The sequence below is a fragment of the Rhagoletis zephyria genome, unplaced genomic scaffold (assembly GCF_001687245.7).
Source record: "Rhagoletis zephyria isolate East Lansing unplaced genomic scaffold, Rhagoletis_zephyria_1.1 Rzeph_scaffold_05749, whole genome shotgun sequence".
NCBI lineage: Eukaryota > Metazoa > Arthropoda > Insecta > Diptera > Tephritidae > Rhagoletis > Rhagoletis zephyria.
Genome location: NW_016162832.1, coordinates 11,509 through 30,531, shown reverse-complemented (window position 1 = coordinate 30,531; position 19,023 = coordinate 11,509). Strand labels below are relative to the sequence as shown.

Here is a 19,023-nt window from a genome sequence, read left to right as displayed (position 1 = left end):
GGCGTGCGATATGAAGAAAGTACCCTTTGGCAAAAAATTTGCTTCTTGTTTAGCTATCTCCATAAGCAAGGAGTTGAACATTTTTGAAATCGGACCTCTACTTACATAGGATTACATAACAGCAATGCTCATAAAAAAAAAAACATTTATAGACACTTGCACCGGCAGTATGTTGCTCATTTCCTTCCGAACTTATGTATATTTCTTTACCAGGTTCGGCATATTGTTTCCCTGTTTTCCACGATTTGAGTAACTTTTAACAGGTTCCCTTTTAAATATTTACACATTTAAATATATGTTATTAAACAAGATTTTCAAAAATTATTAAAAATACTCGTATCAACATCTTAAACAAAGTAATTATAAATAAAAAATATTACATACACTAAAAAAAGTCGCATAAGCACCAATAGGCGCATATGTATCATCTGCATTCGTAACATGCTTCATTTCATCGCACAAATGTCCAATAGACCTCGGCATCCTCAAACATTGATGACAAGTGCCGGGCGAAATCGCCGCTTACTCGAGCTAACTATCGGCGTCGGTGGCTTTGGCTGTGATTTTGGCGAACGTTTCAACTCCGCGCCCTTTGGACGTCTACGTGGACGATTCGACTTGAATGTCAAATTATCATCGAAATTTGGGCGATAAATTGGTGGCGGTTGTGGATCAATGGGCAACTCCTCATACTCGCCCTCATCGTAGTGATGTTCAACATCTTTTGATTTCATCAAATGCTGGAATTTCGGATTATTCAACAACTGCAGCTTGAGCGCTTCGTCAAGTAATTTCTGTTGATCTTCCAGATATTTTTCAATTTGCTTCTGTGAGGCAACACCCTTAAAGCGTTCGCGCAGTTGTGCTTTAGACCTGCTAGTGCTCGCTGGATGTACATCGTATTCATCTTGTTCGGGTTCATAAACATTGTAGTTGAGGCTGTGTTGAGGTGTGGATGAGACTGCAGAAAGTGTGGGCTTGGGTGGTGCAACCACATGGAAGGGATCCGGTTCATAGAACTGTGAGTATTTATGATGGTGTATATGTTTCTTTGTTGGTTGCAATTTCGCGTCGTGCGCTTCGGTTGAGAAATTCACATCGGCATAGCTAGTGCTCTTAAAATGATTGGGTGTATGCGTACTGTACTTGGAATGCGATGATATGGATTTCTTGGGTACCGTTATCGGGTGTTGCACACGTATCTGCGTACCGATGGTGTACTCGCGGCTATCAGTTTCCTTTGAATTAAAATGATGTGCCTCATTTGAATATTCGGCTGAACCATAGCGTTCGCTAGAGTTGTCTTCCTCTTCCTGTAAGTGAAGAAAATTGTTAGTGCGTACTTAGTACGGAAAGAAATTTAAAATTTGTTGCTGTCTTACCGAAGCTAAGTGGCGATAGGATAGTTTCTTTGCATATTTCTTCGCAGATTCCTTTCGCTTGCTCTCTTCGGTATGCAAATCGCTGGCGTAAGAGAGTGGCATGAACTCGTGGCTGGTGGGATGCGATGAGAAGTAGTGTGCGGGTGGCGCGGAAATCGGGCTGTAATAAGTGCGGCGGAAGAATGAACTTTGCGCTCTCACGCTAATTCCCATCCAAAGCAAAATAATATACAGCAACTGCAAGAGGAAGTGAGAGGAGCCGAAAATTAGTATAACAAAGCACAATCAAGCACATATTAGGTTTGTATAGTAAGCAATAGTCAGTACTAATTTGTACTGGAACCTGCAAATTTTTACTGGAAAAGCGTATGATAACCCAAAAAATTTGCAAGAGAGCACTGCATCGAGAGCGTAACAACACGGGAGAGCTGCAAATTCTTGCTAGTGAAATTTCTACTAGCAGAAATTAGCTAGCAGAAGAAGAAGAAGAATAAGAGTAAAAAGCCGCCATTTGTTGAATTGGTTCAGCACAAACAAAAGTAAAATGAGTAGAAATCAAAATATTAATGATGTACTGGACTGTATAAGTTAAAAATGATTTATAAATAGTAAAATGTTTACAGCAGAATATCAAAACAGTGCAACAGCTGTTCACTTGCAAGTTTTTGCTAGTTTTGTGTTCATTAACTTTTTCTGCTAGTTTTCTGTTCTTCTCAATTTTACGCTCTATTTTGCTTTTACGCTCTCGCTGCAATGTTTTACTGGAGAAGTTACTATACAAACCTATTTACTCGTACATACATCGTATGCCTAATTATAGCTTTGAAATAAATAACAGAAGGGAAGATTTTAATTTAAGATTATCTCTAAGTATGTGGCAATAACCGTACAAGTAATTTATTATTGTGTGCGAAGTGATTTGCATCAGTGTTCACATGCATACATACATAAGTACAGATATAGAATATGTACATACATATGTATGTATGTATGCAAGTTCATAACTAGTTCAATAAACAACCTTGTAACTGGAAAAAATCACTGTCAATGCCTTCGCGCTTAATTAATTTTTCCACGCTCAAATAATGTTGCTCGTTTCTGTTTCTTCTTTAATAACTGCTGTCACGGCCATTGTTAAAAGTAACATATTCAGTTTTCAATCTGTTAAAAAGCATTTAATCCAAACATACATTACATACATATTTGTTAAGCATAAGCGAAATTTCGATGCTTTTATGATTTTTGTACCACGATTATATTTATTAGGAAAAATGGAATAAGCAACAAAGTCTAAGCGGTAGAAGTTATAGCTGCCATTTCGGAGATCACCGCATCTTCTGATCAGACTTTTTTTCTAGACTTCAGCAGGGTTCGAACCCGTATCATCAATGTGCAAAGTCAGAAGCGCTAACCACTGAGCTATGCACACCCCGTAAACTCTTGGTGCTAATGCAGTTTAGACTTTGTTGCTTTTTCCATTTTTCCTAATAAACATAATCGTGGTACAAAGCTCAACAACAATAATAAAATTTAAAACATTTTGAAGAAGTTACAAATTGCCTTTAAGACATTTCTACACTTAACCAGTATTGTGAATTAAATGTTTAAATAAATGTACCTACATACAGAGGTGGCCACGAAGTTAGGGACACTACTCTCTATAATTGCTTTTTTTAGTTATTATCATTTTTTATATAAATATCAGCGTTGCCGCTTTGGTAATTTTTAACCAAAATTGGTATTTTTTTTTGAAAATTATGTAACTTTTTCACTTCGGTCCTATATGTCACAAAGGTCAATACAGGACCTGACTCCACATTGGGAATTGGCCCGTAAGCATTTCCTTATATAAAAATACCAGGTAATACTGAAAGTTTCGCAAGCCGAAAAGTTGTTCCAGCGTTCCTTGGTTGTAGAATGGAGTGATCTCTAACTCACTGCTTGAAAGTGGCTATTGCTATATATATCTATATCGCCGGCAAACATATGAGTGGAGTTCTATGGAAATAGATTCTATGCTCTCGTTCAAAAAGCTACGGCATTCAGTAGGGTACTTCACTTTGTCTATGTGTGAGTTGAAAGCTTTTAGGACTGTTAAATTTTTGAGGTATTTTCGGCCACTTGTTTACATATGTATGTATGTACGGGTATATTGGCCATAACTGGACAAATGTTGATTTTGAAGTGCTCTAAATTTTGAGGTTTATTCGCATAAATACGGCCATCGGAGCCTTATAAAAAGTCCAGTGGTGCCATGTGGGATGATCTCAGTGGCCAAATGATATCCCCACTATGGGAAGTTATGCGCCTGATAATCCTCTGTTGCAATGAACCGTATCCGTGACTCTGTGAATGATTAGATGCCTTCAGTTGTTTTGTGGCCTAAGCTTTTTATGGATGGATATGTATGTATATCCAAATGCAAATATACTATTCTAAAACGACGCGCAATCGACAATTACAATAAAGGCACTTATGTATTACAAAAGCTCTTTAAACTTTTTTGTAAACAATTGTTTGAACCCAGCTGTTTTCATAAAAAAAAAGCTTTTAAAGCCCTTTCTCTTGGCGTGAAAAAGAACTTGTAAGTGGGGGTCCACGAAAATTTATCTGGTTTCGATAGTAAAGAACAAAGACGTTGGCTTAGCTTTCCTATCAATGTAGGCAGATAATAAACTACTCATATAAAATAAGGGACCAAAACAAAATTTCAAATTTTTCAGTTATTTTTGACAGGCTGTATTTCGGTGAAAACTGGCCATATTGGAACTTAAAAAACCATTTTGAAGCTTAAAGACTCTAGTTTCGAGTGTTCTCGGTTACAGTTCTCATGCGATAATCCTAACAAATTGCGCGAAAATATAATGGAAACTTTTTTGTTTTTTTTTTGTCCACAGGTTTGAAAAATTTTTTTCAGTTGGACTGGCCAATAGATCAGGCAGCCTTGTTTATTTAACCTTAATTTCCTTTTTTTAAAACCTTTCTAATTTTTTTTTTAACTTTAGTGGACCACAAAGTAAAAATACGAGCTAACTTTTGCAAATCTACCGAATGGGTACTGGATGGGTACATTTTCAGAAAATGTTAACAAAGTCCGGGTTGGCTTCGGCTGTCACACATTGATTCCCTTCTTGTCACTCTAAATGACGCCCAGGCCTATGCCCCCCCCCCGNATTTTTTTTTTAACTTTAGTGGACCACAAAGTAAAAATACGAGCTAACTTTTGCAAATCTACCGAATGGGTACTGGATGGGTACATTTTCAGAAAATGTTAACAAAGTCCGGGTTGGCTTCGGCTGTCACACATTGATTCCCTTCTTGTCACTCTAAATGACGCCCAGGCCTATGCAGATGCTGTGTCATACCTTACTACAAGGCTTCCTCTGTCAGTTGTTTGCAGGAAAGCACAATTCAGATCTCTTCCAAAGTTAAGTGTACAGGAGTACACTGCTTTTTTTGCATTCAAAAGATTGGTACAATACAGCGATGTTCTATTGAAAAATTTCAATAAATTAATTTTCGTGATTGGGATAATGAAACATATTTTGGGTGTTCAAACAATTGGGATACGATTTACACCAAATTTTAGCAAATACCCAATCGTGTGACACTGCCTTTAAACTTGTATTTATATGGATATTAGTAAGGAACGAACTATAAAAAACTAACCGAAATTAAATAACAACAAAAATAATGTTTTAAAACTTGTCAAAATTTGGTGCGGATATAATTTTTTCGACTACTGTACATAAGTTGGCTATGATTACTCGGCCGTGCTATCATAGTAGCACAATGCCACTCATATTTGACTTACAAACAAACTACGGGCAGGAATTTCAAGATTTCAACCTTGTTTTTATGAAAAATTTTATTTTTATCAGTATTTTTCTTTTAATCAAAATATGTTGAAATAAAAGTGAAACTAAAAAAAATTTTGCCAGAACCCCTACCAAAAAAAAATGAGCGCAATAACCATATAAATAACTTATAAAATTCTCCTGCGAAAACTTTCCGACGGAGCTATTTGGTTTTGTCGCTATTGTCGCGACAATTTTGTCAGAGTGACAATTGCCAGCACAATTGTCGGCAATATTCCATACTATCACTGTTGTTTTCCATAAATTCTCAAAGTTGCCTACAGGCGCATATAAAACAGAAAAAAACAAATGAAATTACAAAAAAAAATCGTATATCCCAATGTTATTCGACGCGCCGAATTCGAATCGGAAGTCTGTTAGCCCCCATCACGTCAGGTTCGAGGTCATTTGAAGGCCAAGTAGGGAAAAATGCAATGAATAAACCTGAAAATTCAATACAAATATTCTGAATTTGACAAAACAAAAAAAAAAATATTTTTATTGAATAAATTGTTTGTCCAATTTGACCCTAAAACGACCTCGAACCTGACATTATGGAGGTTAAAGGACCTCGGATTCGGGTTCAGTGAGTCTTAAACCCCAAACATATGGATTTTCAGGTTTATTCAATGAATTTTCCCCTACTTGACCTTCAAATGACCTCGAACCTGACATGATGGGGGCTAACAGACCTCGGATTCGCATTCAGGGCGTCGAATAACATAGGTATATATAGGTTTGGCTCAATACGCAGAAACTTTTTTTTTGTAAACCTGTGCACTTATCGGCGCTGAAAAAATTCTCGTTTTATTTTATTCAAAGCTAATTAACAAGAGTATTCGAAATTTTTTATGGAAAAGTGTTTTTGTGAATACTCACCGTAAAAAGTGCCTTTAAAAATTCGATTAATCGATTTTTTCTCAATAATAGCAATTAATTGCAATCATTTTTTTGGATTGTGATTAATCATATGATTAATTAATCGATTACTTTATTTTTCTTTGCCATCCCTACTCGGGAGACTCAGGTTCGTTCCCTGCGGCTGAATGCTGGCTTAATTCCAACATTGAGCTGAGGCTCGCTAACTGTCGAATCTCTGCTGATGGCTCCACAACTAACGCTCGGTTAGGATATGGTGTCTATATCGAAGACAATTTGATGAGCTTCATTTTTCTCTTAGGGAATTTGCCTCAGTATTCTAAGTCGAGGTATTTGCAATCCTCAAGGTCATTTGCCGTACCTGCCTTGAAGATAATGAGACAGCGGAACAATTTTTGTTTCTCTGACCCGCCTTTACAAGGACTAGGTTTGAGGTTTTTGGCAGCGATGTATTGGGAGACGAAAAACTGACACCTAGCTTCGTCTTATTCGTAAGTCAAGTAGATTTAAAACAGATTAAAAGGAACATTAAAACAGAAGAATGGGCGCTTGTGGTTTCGACCAAAAAATGCATATACATACATATGTATGTAAAATATAGCGTGCGAAACAAAATACTGTCAGACAACTATCAATAAATTTATATACATAGCACCAAAGGTGTATGTATAATTATTTTTATGATATATTTTCGCAATCGCTACGAAACTTTAATCAACTTTACAATTGGTACAATTTTAGCTTTTATATCTTGCTATTATACTATGTAGATTAGTGATCTAGGTTTTCAATTTATCTGGATAAAACGTTTGCCACATGTGTGTACAATAGGGTGGTCCAAAAACGTAAGTCGGAATTTTAGTGCTCAATTCTAGGCGGTGATTTTTCTGTATCGAAAAAATATATCCCTGTGACTTTTTTATATCAAAAAATATTCAGAGGTCGCTCAAACCATTCAAAGTTGGCCACGTATTTTATGTGAGAAAAAAACCATTTTCCGTAGAAATGATAAAGAATTTTTGAAAATCAATATTTTTCGATCGGAAAACTATGTTTCTCTTCAGGAGACTTCCAATAATAATACTCAATTTTTTTGACCATTTTTTAATACTAACTATTTTTACAGGTCCCCGAAAAAAGGAAATAGTATTAAGATTGCTAAAATAAATAATAGCGCATTACTATTAGAGAAGTCTCCTGAAGAGAAACCGATTTTTTCAATCGAAAAATATTGATTTTTCAAGAATTTTATACCACTATACAACAAATTTTGTTTCCGTATAAGATACATATGTACGTCAATGGGAAACTTTGAGCGTTTTGAGTGACCTCTAGATATATTTTGATTTCAAAACAGGAGTATATTTTTTTACTGTATACAACCATCCTACGGGGTGAGAGCATTGAGATCCAGACTTTAGTTTTTGCATGTGCATTTTTGGAACACCCTAGTATACAAGTGTGCATATTTGCATTTCGTCGTTTAAAGTACAAAACCGCGTATCGTCATTTTGCAAAACCGCGTAACTAACATTGGCTGCCAAAAATTGGATTTGCTGACACAAGCTCTTGGCTCAATCCTTATCCATTCGTCCTGAAATATACTAGCCAGAAATGCGNTGGCGACATGATTTCTTTGAACGCGGCAGCGACATCATGAATTTGTATGAGTTTGACATAAAAGAAGAGGAAGAACCTTATCTGTCGCCAGAAAAATAGAAATAGATCTAATCTGGCCACAACCACAGCCGTCGCGTAGCCCGGTCGTCGCCAAAATAATTATCTGCATAAGAGTACGTGTTAAAATAATTTGACAGCTGTGGTTTGTAGCTCGTCGTGTTCATTGTGTTCGGGATATCACTCGTTTTCTGGAAGAAAATCAAAAATTTGAATTTACGGAAAAATGACTTCAACAAAAATATATAAGGGCCATTCCATTGGGACAGACGGAACACTTGCCTCCAGAATGTGGTCAAGTTTGCATTACAACTATGCCATTGGAACTTATACAACAAGTTACGATACATAACATATGTAAATAAATAACTAATGTATGAAAATCCTTTGAAAAAGTGAATGGCTGCACTGGTGGGACACTGAAAATCCTTCTAATTTACCTTTGCGCACTCAAAGATGAATTTTAACCAAAACACTAAATTTTCAAGATCGACCATTTTGTGTCGCTTTCATTTTCATTAAAGATTATACTGATATAGTCTTTATAAAAATATTGAGAATTGTGACTGGTTGACCAGGCTGTTGCGACTGGCGTTGCAGTTTGTTTTTTATTTGTTTAATAATAACAGATTAATGAAATGTAGTCTTTACGCAAGATATTACTACTGAATAAGGAATAGTTAAGGAATTTTCAAATTTATGCCGTTTTCCTGTTTATCATAGAATGGCCTAAAATAACAAAAAATAAGTACACCAATCGTAAAATTTTTCTTAATAATTAACCCAACAAAAAATGGTTGGCGTTCTTCCAGCAATAGGGATATATATTTTTGTTAGGGCCTTTAAAAACAAAATTTTGGGGTGCATATACCTCATTTACTGAAAGACTGGCACAACTCTAAAAACGATATTTTTCCGGAGACTCGTTCAAAATCTACAAAAGTTTTTGGCACGGAGTTTTTGCACTATATAAAAAGTAAGGAATAATTCTGTTCGAGTAGCTCAAAAATCTCGAGTTTTGAGTTATGTCGTCTATTCTTAAATGAGCGGTATGTATGTTTGTTAGAATGCTAATTTTGACAATTTTGAGTTATCGATGCAGTTATATTTTTTAAAATAAGACTTTTTGATTGGTGCTATCAGTTTTTCGATATCTCGCTTATTCTCCGAGATATTCAGTGTATGATTTTGTCGTATATGCAAGGTCAGTAGCGACTTTTTCGTTTTTTTGTTGTATGTGTTGACGGTTTTGCATATACGACAATTTTTCCATACAAATTAACCATTTTTTATTTTATTTCAAATATTGTCATATGTGCAAAACTGCTTGCAAATCCAAGNGTTTTTTTGTTGTATGTGTTGACGGTTTTGCATATACGACAATTTTTCCACACAAATTAACCATTTTTTATTTTATTTCAAATATTGTCATATGTGCAAAACTGCTTGCAAATCAAATAAATTGCGCAAACATTTAGCGAGCCTGGACATTCTTCTTTACAGCAACTTGATAATGGTAATATCACAATTGCAAAATGTTTGCGGAACATCGAAATTCCCAACCAATTGTTTTTAATTCGACTGCTCAAAAACTCACATTTTCTCACCGTTAAATTACAACAAGCTGAAAATTTTGATTTAAAAAAAGTTTACTTTTTAATTGTAAGTCTATTATATATTCCAGCAATGACAGCAATTTGGGGCTGGAACAAAATTATTATTTAATAAACTTGATTAGTTTCTATTTAATGAAAGATTTGGGATCACAATCTCCGAGTTGTATCCAAAAAACACTTGATAGCAAAGGACTTATAGTAGGAGAAAAATCTGCTTTGTATGAAATTTAACATGTTAGGAAATACCTCGCTAGTGGGTTGGCTGATAAAATGCTGGCCAGGATTTTTTAATTATTATTTTGCACTCAATTGTTTAATGAACAACAAGCCTGTAGAATGGTTTTAACAGATGAGTGAAAATTACTAATATTACCTACCTGTTCATACCTGCTAACCCGATAGGTAGGCCAGGACAAAAATAGACAACCCAACANAACATGTTAGGAAATACCTCGCTAGTGGGTTGGCTGATAAAATGCTGGCCCGGATTTTTTAATTATTATTTTGCACTCAATTGTTTAATGAACAACAAGCCTGTAGAAAGTTTTTAACAGATGAGTGAAAATTACTAATATTACCTACCTGTTCATACCTGCTAACCCGATAGGTAGGCCAGGACAAAAATAGACAACCCAACGTTTTCACATTCTATAGGCTTAATAGATAATTTCGATTGTTATATAATTTGTTCATTAAACAAATTAGTACAAAATTTAAAATAATAATAATAATTTTTGGATATTTAATTAAAAATATACTTGCCAGGATTTTTTCAGCCAACCCACTCATGAAGTATTTATTAACACGTTAAATTTCATACAAAATAGATTTCATTCATTAAACAGACTATTATAAGACTATTATAAAGTTGCCTTCTATTCTTAGAAAAGGAAGAAGACAACNATACAAAATAGATTTCATTCATTAAACAGACTATTATAAGACTATTATAAGACTATTATAAAGTTGCCTTCTCTTCTTAGAAAAGGAAGAAGACAACCACTTTTATCGTGCCATTTTAAATATATAATACCGGCTAGTATCTTAAATATTATATTTGTATGTAACTCAACAGACTAAAATTGATATTGAAACTTATGTTCGTTTAATTTTATTTTAGGCATGTAATGGAAGTATGTGTTTTTATGTTAATTTTTACTGTTTTGTTTTACTTTACGGGTATGTATTCGTATGGAAAATAAAAAACGAATTCTTTTACAAAAGTATTAAAATAAATTACTACTTGTGCATCTGACTATTATAATATTCAATAGTATTTTGTCGTATGTGTAAGGACTTTGTGCATGCATTTTCAAAATATGTTATCAAAAAATAATATACAAAAGTTATTGATTTCTTTAGTTAATGAAACGATCAATAATCCCTGAAATTTTAAATANTTTTGTCGTATGTGTAAGGACTTTGTGCATGCATTTTCAAAATATGTTATATTACAACATCATACTAAGAAAAACTCGCAATAACTCCCATATTATCAAAAAATAATATACAAAAGTTATTGATTTCTTTAGTTAATGAAACGATCAATAATCCCTGAAATTTTAAATCAAATCGCAAAACTTTAATCGCGTTTTCCCAAAAATCATGAAAGTTATACACGATAACATATTACCCAGGCGACGATATCGTACCTTTGCAAAAAAATCAAAAACTCGAGAAAATTAAGCCACATTTTTTTCTAATGAACTATTGTTATCCGATATAGCTTTTAAAGATGAAGAGATGGCGATCATTGCTGCATATCTAACTCGATTTTTTATTTATTTTTTTAATTATAACACTCTTGCAGCAAAGGAATGATATGTTGCAAATGCATTTTTGATTTATTTATACCGCTTCGTCAGCTGTTGCTAAAGTTTACATACATACATATGTATGTAAAAGTATGTACTTACATTCCAAATCCTCTTCATTTTCACGTGAAAATCCAAAGTCCACAATTGCCAAAACTCCAGCAACGGCACGTAAAACACCAGCTGTCAGTCAATTAAACGCAAGTGCGAATGAAATTTGGCATTAATTTCGTTTTTTTTTTATATCCTATGTCTATTGCTTAATAACTTTACGTTAAGTTTGAAGCAAGCACCAAAACCACGAACCGACGCGATGCGCACCTAATTAACCATGCAGTGGTAGTACGAGTAGGTTGAATGCAACTAAACCACAAAATGCCACAAAGCAAACCAATTCAAATAACTAACGATTTACGCGCCAGCGTTGTCTCTATGAAACTGAAAGTTTTTCCAATGAGCGCAATGGTTTTATGCAGCTTCCTAATGCCAAACGCGCTGTGAGTCCGCACCGCTCAACACACCGCTAAGCTCCCAACATCAGCTCGCTCAACTCTAAGCTGCCACCAACTGGTGGTTTGGTGTCGTTTTGACGATGAGTGGTGGCTCTACCACTGGTTTTGGCTTTGGCTCTGGGCTCTGGCTCTGGCTCTGGCTCTGGCTTTGGCACCACACTTGTTGGCCATTTCGATAGCAATCTGCCAAAACGAACGAAATGTATGCACACTGCCAGTGGTTTTGTGTCCGTCTCTTCCAACGTTGCCCGCATGTACGAGTGGTTACATATGTTTCTGCATTTGCATTTCCCGAGCCATTTCTATTGAAAGAGTTATTGCAAGCCAATTGGAAAACTAAAGGAAAACACAAACGTGGTGCTATGTATGAGGTGTAATGTGTTAAGTGGCTAAAACAGCATACCATACATATTTATGCTACGAGCACTTATGTAGTTGAATTTCTTTTAGTTTTCTTTTCATGACCACAGCTCAACCGCAGTCAAGGTAATTAGCTTGTACGCCATATTTAATGCTCACATGTATTATTTGCATATGAATCACACTTTTCTTTTGTTATAATAATCGTTATATTGCATTTAACTTGATTTGCGAAATTACACAAACATTAAGATAAATGGGTTTATTGCTCCCATTTAGCATTTGTGATGGCAAGTGCAGTCGGTACGTTAGTAAAAAGAACATAGCTTTCATTCAACTCTGGATGGCATAAATGGTTATATACATAGAATTGTGTTATTTTATAATTTTAAGTGTCTTTATCAGATTTCATTACTCCGAAGTGCCAATCTTCTACTTCCCTTGATGGCACAATTGCTGCACAATTGCGAAAATCTCGCCGTTTGCTGTTTGTTAGATCATCTGCTCAAGATTGGAATGCTTGAGATTAGAAAAGCAAATCATTTTTTTTGTCAAAAATCCACGGTTCACCTGTTACCTCTCATGTTAATTGAACGATTATCTACATAGTTCCTTGGCTGTAATTTTTTTTATGAACGAAAAACTGATATTGGATTGTGTATATGTACATATATATTTGATGTTTTAGGTTTTGCCCATTAAATCCAGAAAGTGATTCGACCGCAAGGAGCACAAACTCGGTGTTAGATTCGTGTTGCGAGAGAGACTCCTTTACCGAGAGCTTATTCTTCAACATATCGCTTATCTGCGTCCATTCCCTAGATGGAAGAGAAGGAGGAGACGTCCAATGATAATTTCTATTGGCGCTAGGAGCATACATATATATGGGCGATGCCCCGATACGATATCAAAATCGTGCTTGGCGTTTTCAATACCAAGGGCCACTTTTGGACGTACGTACGCTTCGAGGGCCAAACATCATTTCGGACCACTCTTGCAGCCAAGATTCGCACACGCGAATCTGTGTAGAAAAAAATGTGCGACCAATAATACAGGGAAAGCTCAACGTTGAAATGCAGCAATCAGAATAGGCGGCAAATTTATTCATCACTCGGCCGTTTTAACCCTTTGGTGGCTAGATTTAGCTACCACATACTTTTTTGGCTACATAAATTTAAAATTGTCCTTTGGAGAACTTATTTATACTTGGCATGAAAAAGTTGTATATTTACACCCCAATATTTTTTTTTTGGGGGGTGAAATACATTTTTTTACATTATTTATCGAAAAAAGAAGACACCTATTTTTTATTTCGTCATGATATTCGAAAATGTCAACAACAAAAATCCAGAAATTTTGAACTCACGGAATAGTATCTTTTTTTAATTATTTGCAGTTAATAAACTATTTGCCGGAGAAAGTTAAGGTATCAAAATGTGCATAATTAAAATAAAAAAAATGCAATAAAAAATCGCATTTTTTTATTTTTTTTTTACTAACTTCATCATGTTTGATTTTTATTTTTTTNCAGTTAATAAACTATTTGCCGGAGAAAGTTAAGGTATCAAAATGTGCATAGTTAAAATAAAAAAATGCAATAAAAAATCGCATTTTTTTATTTTATTTTTTCATCATGTTTGATTTTTATTTTTTTCAACCTGAATAGTTGCCAAACTTTATGGAGTAAACTGTAAAAATTTGAGAATGGAAACACCAAAACTGTAGAAGTTACGATTTCTTTCATACCTGAGTACATAAAATTTATACTAGAGTTTATGTACGCAGGTATGAAAAAATAATGTTTAACAAAATGGTAGAAAAAAAATGGTCCTCGACCTCATTTGTAAAGAAATATATATTGTACCAGCATGCTGGTAAGTTATATGCTTGGAGTCTGATGGTACAATCACTTGATGGAGCCAGCAAGCTGGTGTCGTATAAATATTTCACCATTCATTGTTTTTTATACCATTACTTATTGAAAATGTTTGCGTGTATACTTATATATGTATATGTAAGTAAAAAATTTTAGCTACCATTTTTAGCCACAACGACTTTTTTTTAGCTCTTTTTTTAAAAGAATTTGGCTACCACTAAAAATGATTCGCGGCAACAATGCTGCTCTCAGACAGCGTGCCTCAACAAGCAGACATATGCGGGCAGTGAACCAACATCTCCTGCTCTTTACGTACCGCTGCCGCTGAAGCCGTCGGATTTCAGTGAGCCCGAAATAAAAACTGATACGATGTGGAATGTCATGAAGCAGAGGGGAAAAATATTCCGCCTGCAGGACCACGCTGTCATAACGCCAGTTATGTGGCACCGATAAAGGTAGCTGAAGAGGGAAGTGAAACGTATTTTCCGTAATAAAAAGAGATAGGCCGAAATACGGGAGTGCGAAGAGCTTGAAATGCTGGCGGATAGGAAGCTCGAAAATTTTAACAGAAATTTAGGCAAGTTAGAGAAGGTTTCAGGACAGGACGAACATATGTAAGAACAGCCATGGTGACCTACTTGGCGATGTCCAGAACATACCTCGCTACCTAAAGGTGAAAAGGTTCCAAGTCCATTTTTTTCAAAATTTGGTATTTGATGCAGAATGGCGGGTAATACGAAACTACATCGATTTTTCGTCTCTCCTGAACAATTTAAAAATATGGACTTGGCACATTTTAACTCTTAGGTGACTATTTAAATTATGGAGGGAACCCTTTTCCACCTTATTGAATGGTAACAGCATTGTTNGAAGAGCTTGAAATGCTGGCGGATAGGAAGCTCGAAAATTTTAACAGAAAGTTAGGCAACTTAGAGAAGGTTTCAGGACAGGACGAACATATGTAAGAACAGCCATGGTGACCTACTTGGCGATGTCCAGAAAATACCTTGCTACCTATAGGTGAAAAGGTTCCAAGTCCATTTTTTTCAAAATTTGGTATTTGATGCAGAATGGTGGGTAATACGAAACTACATCGATTTTTCGTCTCTCCTGAAGAATTTAAAAATATGGACTTGGCACATTTTAACTCTTAGGTGACTATTTAAATTATGGAGGGAACCCTTTTCCACCTTATTGAATGGTAACAGCACTGAAAGAAGTGGAGAACAGGAACCCGAGCCCGGGTAGAAGGTCTTATCGAGCGTATTTTGTGAAAGACTGAAGCCCAACGTCCTCCAACTAATTGGGTAAAATGACGTTGAGCAATACCACCAGCTTTATCAGAAATGGGAAGGACCTTTCCCAGCCGTTTAATACAAAACAAGGAGAAGATAATAAGTGCCGCAGAACTAAACCCTGTATTTTCACTGTTTTATTAAGTTTAGAGGGAGCTGTTTCCCCGCTTACCGTCCGAATGCATTTTCGATTAATATAAGGAAGGCCATCTGTGCCTTGGCACGAGTTGAAGTTCGAAGGTCATTTAGGAGTTGAAAACTGCGCTTCTGAGAGAAAATTTGATCTGTACTTGATCTGTAAATTTGAGTCTGTACTAAAAACATNAGGAGAAGATAATAAGTGCCGCAGAACTAAACCCTGTATTTTCACTGTTTTATTAAGTTTAGAGGGAGCTGTTTCCCCGCTTACCGTCCGAATGCATTTTCGATTAATATAAGGAAGGCCATCTGTGCCTTGGTACGAGTTGAAGTTCGAAGGTCATTTAGGAGTTGAAAACTGCGCTTCTGAGAGAAAATTTGTAAACAAAAGTTACGTAGTTTTATTTTTAGAATCTGAGTCTGTACTAAAAACATGCATATCTAATTTGAAAAAAGGACTTCCGGTCGAAACCGGAAGTTGATAATACCACCAACAGATAGAGCATCCCCGATTCAGTAGGTAAAATGCTCTCGGTTTATGCCTCTCATGAGCATGAAATGGTATTATAACTTTGGTCCGATTTGTGCAATTACTAAATAGACCCTCTAAAATGTATACTAGTATGATCAGAGCGTCGAGCTGAGTCGATTTAGCCATTTTCATCTGTATGTCTGTTTGTATGCAATCTAGTCTCTCAGTTTTCGGGATATCCGGATGAAATTTGGTAAGTGGGTGTACCTATTTCTATAATGTATTAATCATTTGTCGGAACCTGAAAGGTCGGACCACTATAACATATAGCTCCGATACAACTGATGTAATGTTCATGAATGGTAAAAAGCCTTCGCTAAGCCGAAGACATCACTGTTCTTACTTTTTTTTATTGGGAAATTCAGATCTCTTAAGTAAGCCTTTCCGTGCAGCTATTAATGCCACTTTATAAAAACAAATAGATCGCACATATAGCGAATGAATCAAAATATTAAAATGTACTAATATTTTTATAATTACCATAATCAAATATACTAATTAATTACCATAAATATAAGACAATTCCATCACAATTTCATATTTTCAAAGATAAGTGAACGCTTCCAAAACTGCATTTTCCACTTGTGCTAACTTTTATTTTGTGCTTAAATTCCTCACTTTAAGCTTCCCAATAAGCATTTCTTTAAATCATATTTTACCTTATACAATACAATGAAAAGTTACTTGGTATTTTCGTTGGCTGCCAAATATAAATCGTAAACTTTTGTGACCACATACAACAGGTAGTCTTATTTGTCAAGCCAATTTCGGTTTGCTAGGTTATGCTACATACATTCACCACATGTGCATGTCCGAATGTATGTAAAAAGCACAGAAATCAAATTTGGTTGCAAAGTGGCACGACACACCAAACTGGTTAAATAAAACAATTTATGTCTATTTGATAACAGTAAAATGCAATATATAAAAAATACATTGCACATGGTAATAAATAAACATACGTACATATGTATGTCTGCATGTGTGTGCAATTCTCCTTCTCCTTTTTTTGCAACCGAAACGAATTGATTTCGTTTGTTTTGAAGTTCAGGTTCAAATGCAGGAAACGTGCGAGCTCAACTGAGCCACATTGCGCAGGCGCGGCAAAATTGCAATCACTTTTGCTTTATGTAGTCAATCGAGTTGCCATAAAACGTTACCATGTGGCATGTTGCAAGTTGCATGATGCTGTATGCACTGTGTGTTGCACACCTCGTACCGCACATCGCACAGCGCATGCCCCTTGCACTTTTCCACTCTTTCAAAGGCCGTTTGCTGCAGCTCGCAGATCCAACTACATAACATGACGTCAGTGTTACCACGGACAATTTTTTTTTCCTACCAAAACTTGATACCAAAATCAACCAAACCAAATTTAAGAAGTTAGGAACTTTGGAGGGCTCCATGTTTAAAATTTTGGATGAATAAGACAATCGTTCCCCAAAGTGTATCAGTCTGCTATTTATTATACCTTGGCTGTGACATAGAATATGCTCTGCGGTTTCCTCCACCAGCTCACGAAAGGCTAGGGAGCATGCAAGTGCCCTTCGGCTCCCCACTTTACGAGGCAGTCAGCTTTCATTGCTTTCAAGCCCTGCATGTCCCGGAACCCACCACAGCGTTCCGTTATTATGAGCTTACAAGTGGTTAAAAAAAGCTGTACAGCTCTCCACCAGCCTGCTTCCATTTTAAAAGAGTCTAAGGCCTTTAACCTGCCTGACTATCCGACATAATATTTTGGTTGGGTATGTGTAAATTGGCAGACTTTATCGAATTTTGGTCCAAATACGTTTGCCCCGGGACTCTTGTCGTCCATCTTTGATTCGTCGGTATACCATGCTTGGAACCCTTTCAGGAATTCTAACCTTGTAGGTTTTGTAGAAGGAAAACTCGGGATTATCTAGGAATGGCTTTAGAACCTCCAAATGATCCCGAAGCACCCAAATTTTCTTGCTGTTCATATTAGGCAGTCGTAGGGCGCTCCAGCTGGCCTCTTTCTCAAACAGAATTGATAAAGGAGGAATGCCTGTATTGACGCCAAGGGCATGCGTCGGACAGGTGCCCATAACTCCTGTAATGGCCATGCGGACCGGTCGGTGCAGCTTGCTAAAGGTGGAAACCGCCTTGACTTGCGTAGCTTTTGGTCACCAGGCCAGTGCCGCATGCGTGACAACGGGTCTTACTACCACATTAAAAGACCAATAGGTTAGTTTTCAAGTCTTACAATGAAGTCTCTGTCAGGTGGACAATGGTGGACTACACCGGCGACATATTCGTGTAAACAAGGTTGCTAAAATCTTTGGAGATACATATTTTATATTCTTCGCAAATAACTATTATTGTCGCGGAACCTACCAAAATCCAATCCAGCCTACCAACTTACGAAATGGGAAAAAAACCTACCAGCTTTCTTAGGAAAAGCTCATGTTTGGCAACACTGTTTGACGTCCACCAAAGCAGCCAGCTGCTGGTGCGGTACGGTGCTGCGGCGCAATCGATGGCGCTACAGGATGTGCTTTGCGCAAATGCGGAACTATTTTGTTTGGTCGCTAGCTTTAGTGCGCTTTGGCAATTTATTTATGTGCAAGCGGCAGCAACTGGAGGCCGCTGCTCGACTGGCAAGTGGCAGGTTGCAGCTATTTTCCATCATTGCTGCCGGTGTTTTTGCAATTGATTTTTGAATGCTTTCTTTTTCGTTTGTTGCTGTGTGTGGCTTTTTCCCCACGCGCGCGCGCCTCCTCGTCAGCGCTCTATAACAGTCGTTGTTGCGTAATCATTTTTCTCGCTACTTAATTTTGCGGCAACGTTGGACTTAAATATTTGAAATTACTTCATAACCAGCTCGTGTATGTGCACGCTTCCTCAGCACATCCTGTCTGGCAGGTAGGAGTTTTCTTGCTTTTGTTTGTGTTTCGTTGTGTGCTCTTTTCGCAGTTGCTTCGTTGGTTTTCTGCGTGACGCACAAATGCGATTGCAATGTTTGGATGATACGAAAAACCAATTGATTTTAATTGCCATCAAATAGCAGGCGGGAATATCCAATTGCATTTGATTGGATCTCTCCTAATAAAAAATAAGTTGGAAT

The 19,023-nt window shown here is 36.4% G+C and overlaps 1 protein-coding gene across 1 annotated transcript; it reads right to left on the bottom strand.

The window, feature by feature from the left end:
• Positions 1 to 329: 329 nt before the first annotated feature.
• Positions 330 to 11,405, bottom strand: LOC108372431 (uncharacterized). Its single transcript, XM_017628113.1, has 3 exons — positions 11,328 to 11,405; positions 1,383 to 1,619; positions 330 to 1,313 (listed from the first exon to the last, which is right to left on the bottom strand). Exons 1-3 carry the CDS (start codon positions 11,343 to 11,345, stop codon positions 486 to 488), a joined length of 1,083 nt encoding a protein of 360 aa, XP_017483602.1. The 5' UTR covers positions 11,346 to 11,405; the 3' UTR covers positions 330 to 485.
• Positions 11,406 to 19,023: the final 7,618 nt, after the last annotated feature.